The 11,797-nt window shown below is 41.5% G+C and overlaps 1 protein-coding gene across 1 annotated transcript; it reads left to right on the top strand.

The window, feature by feature from the left end:
- Positions 1–2,734: 2,734 nt before the first annotated feature.
- On the top strand, positions 2,735–6,504 carry LOC131251436 (transcription factor bHLH30). The gene is made up of 2 exons (XM_058252123.1): positions 2,735–4,065; positions 5,362–6,504. Exons 1-2 carry the CDS (start codon positions 3,499–3,501, stop codon positions 5,809–5,811), a joined length of 1,017 nt encoding a protein of 338 aa, XP_058108106.1. The 5' UTR covers positions 2,735–3,498; the 3' UTR covers positions 5,812–6,504.
- The last annotated feature ends 5,293 nt before the right edge of the window (positions 6,505–11,797 follow it).

Here is an 11,797-nt window from a genome sequence, read left to right as displayed (position 1 = left end):
GCAGGTTTGGGGTGGAGAAGCAGGTGTAGGGGCATCGAAATCAAGAATGATGGGGGTTGCCAGAATATGTGTGGTAGCATTTGTTTCTATTGCGGATGATGATGGAGACTTAGACATTGTTGCTTAGATGTTTGCAACTTCTTTTGGATGGTGAGATGATTGATGCCAGCGTGATGTGGTTTAGGATGGGCACGAGATATCAATGGGGGTGGGAGAAGTTGCAAGCACAAGTGGTGGTGGTGCGTCAAGGTAGTGCCAAGGCAACATGGTGGAATGAGAGAAGGGAGAAGGGATTTTTAGAGGTGGCTAGAATTGGATGATGGCCGCCAAATCTAAGTAACAACTATCAAGGAAAGTTTCCAACCCTAGTTCTGATATCATGTGTATATCTTGCTCGAGTGGTAGACTCTCAGGCGTTTCAACTTCCGGTCAGGGGTTCGAGTACCCGTAAGTGGTGAAATTCCACTAGCGTGAGTGTGTGGGGGTGTGTGTGCGTGTGTAAAAGATTTTTTTTTTTTTTTTTAAAAAAGAAAAAAAAAAGTGTAAATCGTACAATTAGGTGTTGAAATTAGAGTTTTCTTTACTTATATTAGCAAAATATTTGAAAAAATATATGGTAGTCCATAAGAGTATGTAAATTATAATAGTCCTTAACTCTAACAAATATAAATGGATAATCCCGATCATCACTGCAAACAAAAATCCCCCTACCATCTGACTGATATGGTTTTCAACAAGTTCATCTCCTGCCTCTATCGCGACTCAGTGTCCATAGCATGTGTAACCCAATTTGGGTCCGCATGATGAGATTTCCTGGTGATAAAAAAAACATCCGTGTTGTCGATACTACTACACTCACGGGACACTGCAAAGAATATTATGAACGGATCATTCTGACCATCACTTCTCACACACGAATTTAGAATGAAAATTTTCAATGGCTCAATCTCAAGCTCTAAAAATTAAAAGTTGGGATCATCTTCAAAAGAGTAATTGTTAACAAATATCATCTTTCTCATTACACCTATAACATGGTCCGTTCAAATCATCAGACCATATAAGCAAGTGGCCCAATGCAGCTACACGCATGCTGGCCATCCTGGGTGGAGACATGGGGAAAACGAGCCCATCTTGTACTATGAATCATCAATCAAAGATCCCATCCGACAAAATGTCCATATCTCGTTCACGTGGGCCACGTGTACGGATTTCTCATGTGGGCCACAGAACTGTGGTCCGAAGACTTGTACACCAAGAAATCTTGTTCATCATGCGAGAGATATATAGAGGGATAGAAGGAGCAAGAATCTCAAGGCATGAAAAAGGGCAAATACGAGCGCACGCGATACCACCATATGCGGGAGAGTGGCATTAAATGCTGGAGGAAGCACACGTCATGACACGGTGGAGCTCGCGTCACTCATTATCGGCCACACGCACGCTCACATGAGCACGGGGGTTTCTTTGATACTCCGCAGCGAGTGATGTTTGATACGCAGGCAGCACTTACAAATTGTACAAATGGATATAATAACACATATTAAGCCGTCCAAAGTGGTAGACCCACTTGCGCTATAGTTAATTATGAAAAATTCAGATTGATCCAGTCATTTTCACCTCAGAGGCATAGGCATGTCTTTGTTGAATTCTAACCATAGAATGTTTTTTATTTTGACCATCCATTGAATTTCAACCAATCAGATATATGATAATCCAAATCTATGTGATTCTTACTTAAAAATACATCTAATTCAAGGTCCACAATTTGAACGGTTTAATTGAAGTTGACTACTTGGCACGCTTTCAATTTCTTCGTGAGTGAGTATGAAGCATGACACACTGCCAGTGTATCAAAGCTCTTCTCTCCACCCTTACCTCTCGTGGGTGTTGCGAGTAGTGGTGGCATCATCAGAGATCTTTGAATATGAAGGAAAAAGAAAAGATGAAAAGAGGGGACCAAAGCAACCTATATGTGTGACCACCATGATCTCCCCACCCCCACCCTAACCCCTCCAAACTAAGCATAAGCTTATGCTCATAGTCCACCACCATTTGTTCACAATCTTTTGTGCTGGCAAGTGGGTCCCACATGCCTATGATCCAGTACGTTCATCTGATGGGGCCCAACACGGGGATATACTTTGACCCAAGAAAAATCACTAAGGTGGGTAGATTCTGGTCATATCTTTGGTCTTTCATTCCATGATGTGGACCATTACAGCATTCTCTTATCAACTGTCGATATTTGCTGGCCAGTGATAGAAGGTTTAAGATTGTCCAATCAGTAAAACTTCTAATGGATGTCTCAGCTAATGTGGGACCCATCAGAACAAGATGGATCACTAACGTGGGGGCTCCACTTGCCTAAACTTTAGTCTTGAGAACATACTTTTGCATTATGGTCAATCATAACCGTCCAAGGCAAGGGGCCATCATGGATTTACCACAGCACAAAAATTGAATATGTTCAAATGATCCCAACGGAGAGGTTGATAACTCAAAATAAGGGGCGAATTTATGTGGTTAAGATCACAGGATTGTGTTCCATTTTTCATAACAGGACCCACCATTTAGATGTTACGGACTACCATTCAAATGCGCAATTTGTGACACAAGTGGAGTGGACGAATGGTGGTGAACTATCAGTGAAACCTATTCTGAGAACAAAGAGAGAGAGAGAGAGAGAGAGAGAGAGAGAGAGAGAGAGAGAGAGAGGAAAACAAATGTATAAGGGAGGAAATAAAGAAATAAAGAAAGGAAGAAAGAAAGATGAGGAAGAAGAATACTACATGTATGTTAGAAGGAAGTGTCATAGTAGAACTAGTGCTAGTGCTAGTCATGGATGACCTTCACGGGTGATCATTTCACCTATTTTTTCTATTTTCAGTCAGAGAGAGAGAGAGAGTAAAAGCAAAAGCCATGAAATGAAATCATACTACTGAAACCAAGGTGGAAGAAGAAGCAGGAGAGAGAGGAGTGCGTTCCAAGACACAATCATTACGTCGTTTTGGGAAGCAGGAAGGAGGCGTGGAATTAGCAAGCTTAGAACGTGGGCTTGACCGAGGTAGACTTTTATCATCAGGCCCGGTCGGCTCTCTCTCTCTCTTCTGTTGCTGGTGCTGTTGCTGCCCCCCTCTTCCTATACTGCATCAAAGTAATAATATACTTTCGAGCAAAGAAGAAAAGAGGAGAAGGAAAAAAGAAAAGAAAGAAAGAAGCCAATATTATATACAAAGAAGAAAGATATAAAGTATGCCGTAGGAAGAAAGGAAAGGCAAGCAAAACTCGTACAGTACATCAATAGCCCCACCCCCAAAAGACCCGAGAGAGAGAGAGAGAGAGGGGGATAAAAAGAGAAACATAGGCAGGGCAGCAGAAAGAAGAGAAGTCTAAGGTCTAATGCCTTTTAACAATAGCAGAGAAAAGAGTCTCATCTGATACAAGCCTCTGTCTCTCTTTAAAGAGAGAGCTTTTCAAATAGAGAGAGAAGAAAGAGAGATGTGCGGAAAGAAGGTGGAAAATCAAGAAGAAACCTCCCAAAGGATGCATGACTACCAAACATATCAAGATCAGATGCTTCACTCCCACCAATACACCGATGGTTTTCCTCCATCTGCTGGTCTTCTTCTCCCCGAAAATTCCCACCTTCTTCCTTGGTCCATCCCTCCGGTCCATAACCTCAATGCCCTCAACCCGGTTCAGTTCAGCTCGAACCCGGTTCGAGACCTAGACCACTTCCTCCCTTCTCCTTCTTCATCTTCATACAGTGGCTTATTCAGTCGCCGTGCCTCCGCCCTTCAGTTTGGCTATGACGGATCTTCTTCCGACCCTCTTGCGCTTGCAAGTCTTTACGGTACGGACACCTTGATGGGTACAGTTGGCGGCCGGGCCGGCTCCGGTCCTTTCAGCCTCCAGGCCGAATTAGGTAAGATGACGGCTCAGGAGATTATGGATGCCAAGGCGCTTGCAGCGTCGAAAAGCCACAGCGAGGCAGAGAGGCGGCGACGGGAAAGAATCAATAAGCATCTTGCTAGATTGCGCAGCCTGCTTCCGAGCACCACCAAAGTAAGGAAAATGATAAAAGTATTATTCTTCTTCTTCATATTATCTTAGGAGATCTTTGGAATATTGCAAAGATATGAATTTGACCATGGAAAGATGTTGTGCAATCTAGAACATCCAAATTGTGGGCTCCATTATGATCTGATTCACGATTCTCTTGTTGAATTAGGATTACTGACCATTTTCATAGCCACCCATTTTATACTTGGAATGGGCCATATGATTTAGAGGGTTTGGATGATACGCCACAAGTTCAAAGAAATGTAGGATAACTGTCATCACAGCCTTCTAACAATGGATATTGTGTTTTTATTTCATTGGGTTTAAGTAGAAAATGAAAAGAGATTAGTAGTGCAGTATCTTCTCTTTCTCTTTGTCTATCTATCTAGCTATCTATGAATTTCCTTTTTGTTTTGTGTCTTTTGTGTTTTGTTCTTTTGGGTCGTGTTTTAAAGCGGCTTTCGAGAGGAGGGAGAAGAAAAAGGGTTAGGAAGGGAGAAAAGAAGCGGTTGGTTGATATGAAAAAGAGGAACCAGGGCAGCTGAAAAAGCTTGCATAGAAATGTGTTTTGCCGGGAGAAGGAGAAGTGAAGGATTCAAGGGGTTGGAAAGGAGAAGGAAAGAAGGAAGGGTTTTGTTGTTTCACTTCAGACAGAGAGTGACTCCTCCTTCCATACAAAAATACCCTTCACTGAAAAACGTGCATGCACTCTTCAGAATTCCCACCTCCTGACATTAACACACCTCATCACATAATAATAATAATAATAATCCCCCAACCTTCTCTCTCTATCTCTATCTTCCATACATCTGTAATGTTTTGTACTACCACCTAACTTTCCATCTTCTATTTCTCTTCCTTTTTTTTCCTTATAGTTTCTATCTGTTGCTCTCTCTCTCTCTCTCTCTCTCTCTCTCTCTCTCTCTCTCTCTAGATATCCATGTGTAATTTTCTATATTATTGTATAACACTACCAACCCAACTTCCATCCATGTATATTGTTTAACACTACCAACCCATCTCTTTTTCATCGGTACTTTATCGTGCAACTCTCTCTCTCTCTCTCTCTCTCTCTCTCTCTCTCATACTATGTCTATCTCTATCTTTCTATATTTAAATAATAACAGCCCATCTTCCATCTTCTCATTCTCTTGGGCATTTTCTTCTTCTTATCTCTCTATGTATATAAATATATGGATGTTTATATTTATGTATTCCTCTATAAATGTTATTGTTTTAGCACTTCGATTATAACTTTATTTGATTATCAATCTTGCTCATTTACTTTCTTTGTTGTAGACCGACAAAGCTTCATTGCTCGCGGAGGTGATTCAACATGTCAAAGAACTCAAACGTCAGACGTCTGAGATCGCCGAGGCCAGCCCGGTCCCAACTGAGGTTGATGAGCTCACCGTTGAATCGTCAGATGAGGATGGAAATTTCGTAATCAAAGCTTCCCTTTGCTGTGATGATCGTTCAGATCTCTTACCTGATCTAATCAAAACACTTAAAGCACTCCGCCTCCGTACACTCAAGGCTGAGATAACCACACTTGGTGGCCGTGTAAGAAACGTTTTGCTCATCACTGGGGAAGAAGAAGCAAAGAATAGCGATCAGCAGCATTGCATCAATTCAATTCAAGATGCCTTGAAAGCTGTCATGGAGAGGACTGCAGCAGATGATTCTTCTTCAGGCAGTTTAAAGAGACAGCGAACCAATATCAGTATACTCGAACACAGGTCTATCTAACCAACTTCAATGAGTTCGTCTAGCCTATGTTGCGACTCAACTTCACTGAGCATGCCTCCCCATGTGGGGCACACATGCAGCGATGGATCGATGATTGGAATGTCCTTTTGGGTGCTTCTGTGAATGGACCACAGTCCAAAACTCAAACTGAATGGATAAATCTGATCATTGAAAAGATATTTATTTTTATTTTAAAATTTCACAGTTAAAGTTAAGGAATCAATGATCAAGATCCTCATTTCAGCATGATTATTGGATAGTGTTACTCTTACAGTATCACCCCAGAAGATGGAGGGTTCTGATTATCTGACCGTCTGTTAACGTGTGCCCTACATGATGGTGAGGCTGAGTCTGGACGTAGGCAAAATGAACTCTCAACTTATTTTGTTTTTCTTTTCTTTTGGGTGGTGTGGCTTATATACTGTTTTGTGGGTCTATGTACTTCCATGCAAGTGAAAAAAAAAAAAAAAAAAGAAGCAAAAAATGGAAGAGAGAGAGAGAGAGTGTGTGTGGGGATAGAAAAGAAAAGATAGGTGTTTGTGTTTGGTTGTAGAGGGAATGCTTGAGTTTCAAGTTGTTTGAACAACTACCGTGACAATGGGAGGATCTTTTTCGTGAGAAGAGGCCTTAAATGAAACCCTAGTATGGATTCTGGAGAATGGAGTTGACTGGTTTCTTGTTTTTGTTTTCTACTATATGATGGTCTGTTTGCTGTTCTTTTGGAACTGTTACGTGTTGTCTGCTATAAAAACCCTAACCATGCAGGTGCAATATCACGAGACAAAATACCAGATGCACCCCCTGCACACCCATCACACGCGGATCCCAGTTTATTCAGACATTTCAACGGTGCATGCTTTCTTTCATTAGACAGTCTCCACCAAAAGTTGGCAAGTTTTCTTTTAAATGTCCATTCTTTTGGTACAGAGATGGCCCATGAATGGAGTAGCCTGGGTCTTTATAGTGTGGCCACACTTGCCTGGTTGGTACGTGTGAATGGGGCTAGCAAACCTTTACACATGCAGAGAAAGGATCCAGTGCTGACAGCTTTTATTCCATCCGTTCAGCACTCTTTTCTCCATTCACTAGGCACGGACGAAAGAGACCCTGATTGTTCATCTGGTAGGCCATATGTTAGAAATCACATTGTTTGGATGATCCTATCTACCCACTGGAGTGGGTTTTTTTTTTTTTCCGAGACATTGAGCATCGGTCCATCACTGGTTGGATGCTCTCCTGACCGTCCATTTCTATTACTACAGAAATCTATAATCTGTGATAAGTTCATCCAGCCTTTGTGACCTTCTTGGTTATGGTCTATTCATGGTTGGAGCCAGCAGGAACAGCAGGCGAACATGTGTTCTAGGCGTGTAGAGACTGAGTGGTTGGAACACACCAAATCTTGTTATAGTGATCTCTTGTCCATACCATATCATACCTAACTAAGCTTGCATTAACTACCTCAGCCTAACCCTTCTTCTTTTGATATATATATATATATATATATATATATATATATATATATATATATATATATATATATATATATATATATTTTTATTTTTCCTTTTTGTATTTTTTTTAGGGGCTTTAAAGAAACTCTTGAGGTCATATTTATTTGAATCCGGATCCTCCACGTACCACGAGCAGAAAAATCCTGCATTTAATGCCATTCTATTTATTTATGTAAGCTCAGAATTATATGAAATGCTTGAAACATAAGGGCCTATTTGGATTCATGAGAAGGAAGAGAAACGACATTTCCTATAAAATTAAATTTCTATTATTTATGAACTAATTTTTTATTGTTTGTGAAGACTTTTTCTTTTATTTATATTGTGACAATTGGTAAGAAATATTATCTCTCACATTTGAAAAAAATCAATAAATTTATTTTCCTATCTTTTCCTCTACCAAAAGCATTTTTTTTTAATAGAAGAAAAATAAGTTTCTCAATAGTTAAATATACATATTCAAACATATGCCGATATACCACATGTGCCCATATGCCACATGTGCCACTATCCATCTTCACTTGGGCCCCACATGTACAAAGCACTTCAAATGTGTTGTATGTGCTAACTTTCCACTGTCTATCTCTTCTTGTGTTGCACCATCCATCTTCACCTAGGCCCTTTTTTATTTTATTTTATTTTTAAAAGAGAACCTTTCATATTACTCATAGAACGAACATGATACATGAATACAGCCCTTCGGGTGGGACTAAGGCCAAAAAAGAGGAGGCCGCACCTATCATATCCTTTACAAAGAACCTATTATCAGATTCTAATCGAACTGAGGCCTACCTTGTCCAAAACTATACCTCCCTTAACCTGACGAGGGAGGTTGGAGGAGTCCCTAAAGAAGCGGGACGCTTGCCTGGCACTACCTTCCTTAGCCAGCCCATCTGCCGGGCTGTTGGCCTACCTCGGGATCGGGGAGATCCGAAAACATCCCTTATCTGCCAACTTCGAATCCTAAGGAACTGGTATCTCCAGCGCGAGGCGGGGGATGAAAGCCCGTTGAGGCAGCCCACTAGCCAAGCTGAATTTGACTTAATCAGAACCCTGTTCAGCCCAAGGGAAACACAAAAGGCCATTCCATCGTGCAAAGCTCGCATTTCAACCTCTTTGTTGGAGGCGTTGCCGAACCTGGAGCAAAAAGCGAAAATCAGGTTCCTGAGATTGTCCCTGCAGATGCCGTCGCCCCCTTTTGGGCCTGGGTTGGAAAGAGTGGACCCATCAACGTTAAGCTTATACCAACCAACGCTTGGATTTTTCCATTTCACCACGGAGATCACAAGAGGAGAGCGGAATGGGGGGCGATGCTGGACATGTTGAGGAACATCATACCACTGAGTGCACATAGTGTGGTTGTCCAATGTAGAGTTGTTCCTAGCTCGCCACATCTCCTAGATGAAGAATATCGGGGCCAAGTGCAAGGGGGCTGACCGGCTGGGATGAAGAAGGGGCCTCCAATTGAGATGGTCCTGAATCGAAGCATGACGGAACAAAGAGGCATGAAAGAAGACTGCAATGTGCTTCCAAACATGAACAGCTTGCTCCCCATCTAAGAAGAGATGGTCCAGCATTTCAGGGACAGGGCCCGGGATGCGGGCCAAATCACAACACTTGCATTTTGAAGTCAATTTAATCCCTTTGGCCTGGACACGCACGTCAACAGGGTTGGTCCTCTGAAGAAGTCTCCACAGGAGTGAAGAGATCTTCACATAGGCCCTACATGTACAAAGCACCTTGCATATGTCAACTTTCCATGATCATTCTTTTGTTATGTCATACATGAGCCGCCATGCATCCTTTGCTTGAACTTGATGTAGAATGGACCACAGACACTTCCATGGCAAAGATGGACCAAAGAAGGTCCGATCGGAGGCGAAAATTATTCGGACCATCAAAACCTTAAATCAGTCATATATCACAAACTAGGATGAATTTTTCGACACATTATATATGACTTTGGGATAGGAGGGCCTACTTAAGCCAACTAACCCACTACGTCAGGTTACTCATGTCAGATTTTCAAGATTCCATTAGATTGACGGTCAAAAGTCCAGTTTAGTTTCATTTTTACTATAAATAGTAAGTTTTAGTTCGATTATAACTTTTGATCCTTTGAGTTGTAAAAGTTCTGCCCAACATGAAAAGGTTTTAGAAAAGTTAAGAGAATAATGTGGTTGGGCCAAATTGTACACTTACTACTTTTGGCTGAAAACCATGAACTATATTACGAATAGAGGTATTATATAAATAGTAAGTTTGCTATTTATAGTAAGTCACCTTTTTAAGGTGTTTGAGTTGGAGTATAAGTTTAAAACTGCATCTTAAGTTTGAGTTCCTTATTTAAAGAGTTATAATTTCAATTTTTTTTTAAAAAAAATCATCCTTTTATCCCTCATAGATTCGAGGAGGCTCTATGAGGAGTCCAGAGAGCTCTGTGGATTCAGAGAAGTTATCCCCTAAGGAAGATGGTGATCGATCTCATCATTTCCCTCCCTATGCCAGAACTCCGCATGTGTAAAGAGCCCACATGTGCCATTGCCTATCTTCAATGCTCTATATGTGTTACATTGACAACATGCGCCACCATCTACCTTCAAGTCCCCACATGAGTCAATTGTGCTGATGTGTTGCTTGTGTCACATGTGCCATATTACAACTGCAAGCAACACTTGTCACTTGTGACACCATTAAGCTTAAGCACCCACAGGTTTCATCATCTATCTTCTCCCATATTCATCACTTATTTCTTTTGCACATGTCAATAATTATATGAATATTTTTATTTAACTAAACAATAAATTGAGAAACGTACCCAAAACTTTTAGAAAACTCATATTTAAAAATAAATATGAAAAATAAAGTTTCCTTCTCATGATATTTTTGAAAAAATAAGGTTCACGAGAAACAATGTTTCCTTTCTTAGGCTTGCCTCTAATCTAAACAATCCCTAAGTGAATATTACTAATTCCACACCTTCAAAAGCCCCAACCATCTAATGCAAGCAAGCACTTGTGTGCCAATATGGCACAAGTGTGAGAGATCTAGCTCAGGTATGTGGCGTTGTTTTGATCTTTTGACATAAAAATTAGGTCATTAAACTATTCGGGCCTACCTCAAATTAAAATAATAACTAGAATGTTTAAAAGCTAAACAAACCCGGGAGGAACTATGGGTGAAAACATCTAAAACAAGAGGCGGGGGCAATCTACCGTTTGGTCGATTGGAAATCCTTGGGCGATGGCAAAGGAATGATCACCAGGCCGAGGGCCCCATCTAGGGCCAGAGGAAGCAGAGAGTCTTTAGACTTTAGATCTGAAAAGCCAAGACGCCCTATAACCGTAAGCAGAGGAAGATCAACTCAGAGAAGGAGACCAGCATTCCGGGAACCAGGATTCAAATCCGACGGATTCAGCGTTTTCGCAGGGAACCTTCCGTTCAAATGCACACACTAAGATCTGCAGACCATTTTTCAAAGGCATGGGAAAGTCATAGATTTCTACATCCTTACTTTCCCTGATTCAAGGCGGCCGAGGAGTTGTGCATTTATTAAATTCCAATATGAAGCAGAGGCGAGAGTGGCCATGGGTTTGCTAGATGGTCAGCATATTGATGGTAGGATAGCATCAGTCAAGCCGGCTAGATCTAGGGATTCGAGATCAGATGCCATGCTGAGGGAGAAGCAACAACAACCGGATCATTTTCCTTGACCTACAGGATCCTATGCAGGAGTGCTGATGAAAGGGAAGGGTTCTCAGGACCCCCAAATACCCAGAGGGGAAATGCCGCCTATCATTGAAGACAAGGACCTCATCACAGTGGCAGACGAGAAGGCAGTTCCCGCCAAGCTGGAACAACTAAAGCTGGGTCTAGTTGGTGTCGCAACTGACCAATCCATTTCCATCCTCAGGTTAACATGAGCAATCAGAGATTCAAAGTTCATAGCCTCTGCTATTGATGTGGTAAGAATCTCCAACTCTAAATTTCTGATAGTCCTTAAATCAGCAGAGGGATATAGAGATTTCAAGTAAGATGGGGATCTTCATATCCAAATGGGCCTGGAAAACTTGTACCCATGATCCCCAAATGATACGGAGATGGGAGGATGGGAGAAGGTAACTGGATTACATTATTTGGATTACTCCTCACGCCTGGCTCGAATCTGTTATTCTAAACCTAGGAAACTACTTCGGGAAAATCCTTCAGATTAACCCATGTAGTAGGTTTGGGTTATTCTAAATGTATACCAGAATTTGGATTATTCTTAAGCCTGGAGTTAATCCTAAGCAAGTGCTGAAATTACGGGTGGGAGAAACTGTTTTCCCTATCCGTATGCAAGTTGAAGTGAACCCAAATCAACCAAAGAATGGGTTTGCAGGAAGTTCGGGGAAGGGCAGGTTAGAGAAAACCGAAATGCCCTTACAGAGAAGAATACCTAACTGTTCACCACCCCCAAACTGCTTGATGAA

This window comes from Magnolia sinica, chromosome 7 (assembly GCF_029962835.1).
Source record: "Magnolia sinica isolate HGM2019 chromosome 7, MsV1, whole genome shotgun sequence".
NCBI lineage: Eukaryota > Viridiplantae > Streptophyta > Magnoliopsida > Magnoliales > Magnoliaceae > Magnolia > Magnolia sinica.
This window is presented reverse-complemented; position numbering and strand designations above follow the sequence as displayed.

What these genes read in the sequence shown, in the direction of transcription:
- LOC131251436 (XM_058252123.1), top strand. Translation starts at nt 3,499, where the DNA reads ATGTGCGGAAAGAAGGTGGAAAATCAAGAAGAAACCTCCCAAAGGATG. An exon ending in TGCTTCCGAGCACCACCAAA is followed by an intron (nt 4,066 to 5,361) that starts GTAAGGAAAATG and finishes TCTTTGTTGTAG; the next exon opens with ACCGACAAAGCTTCATTGCT.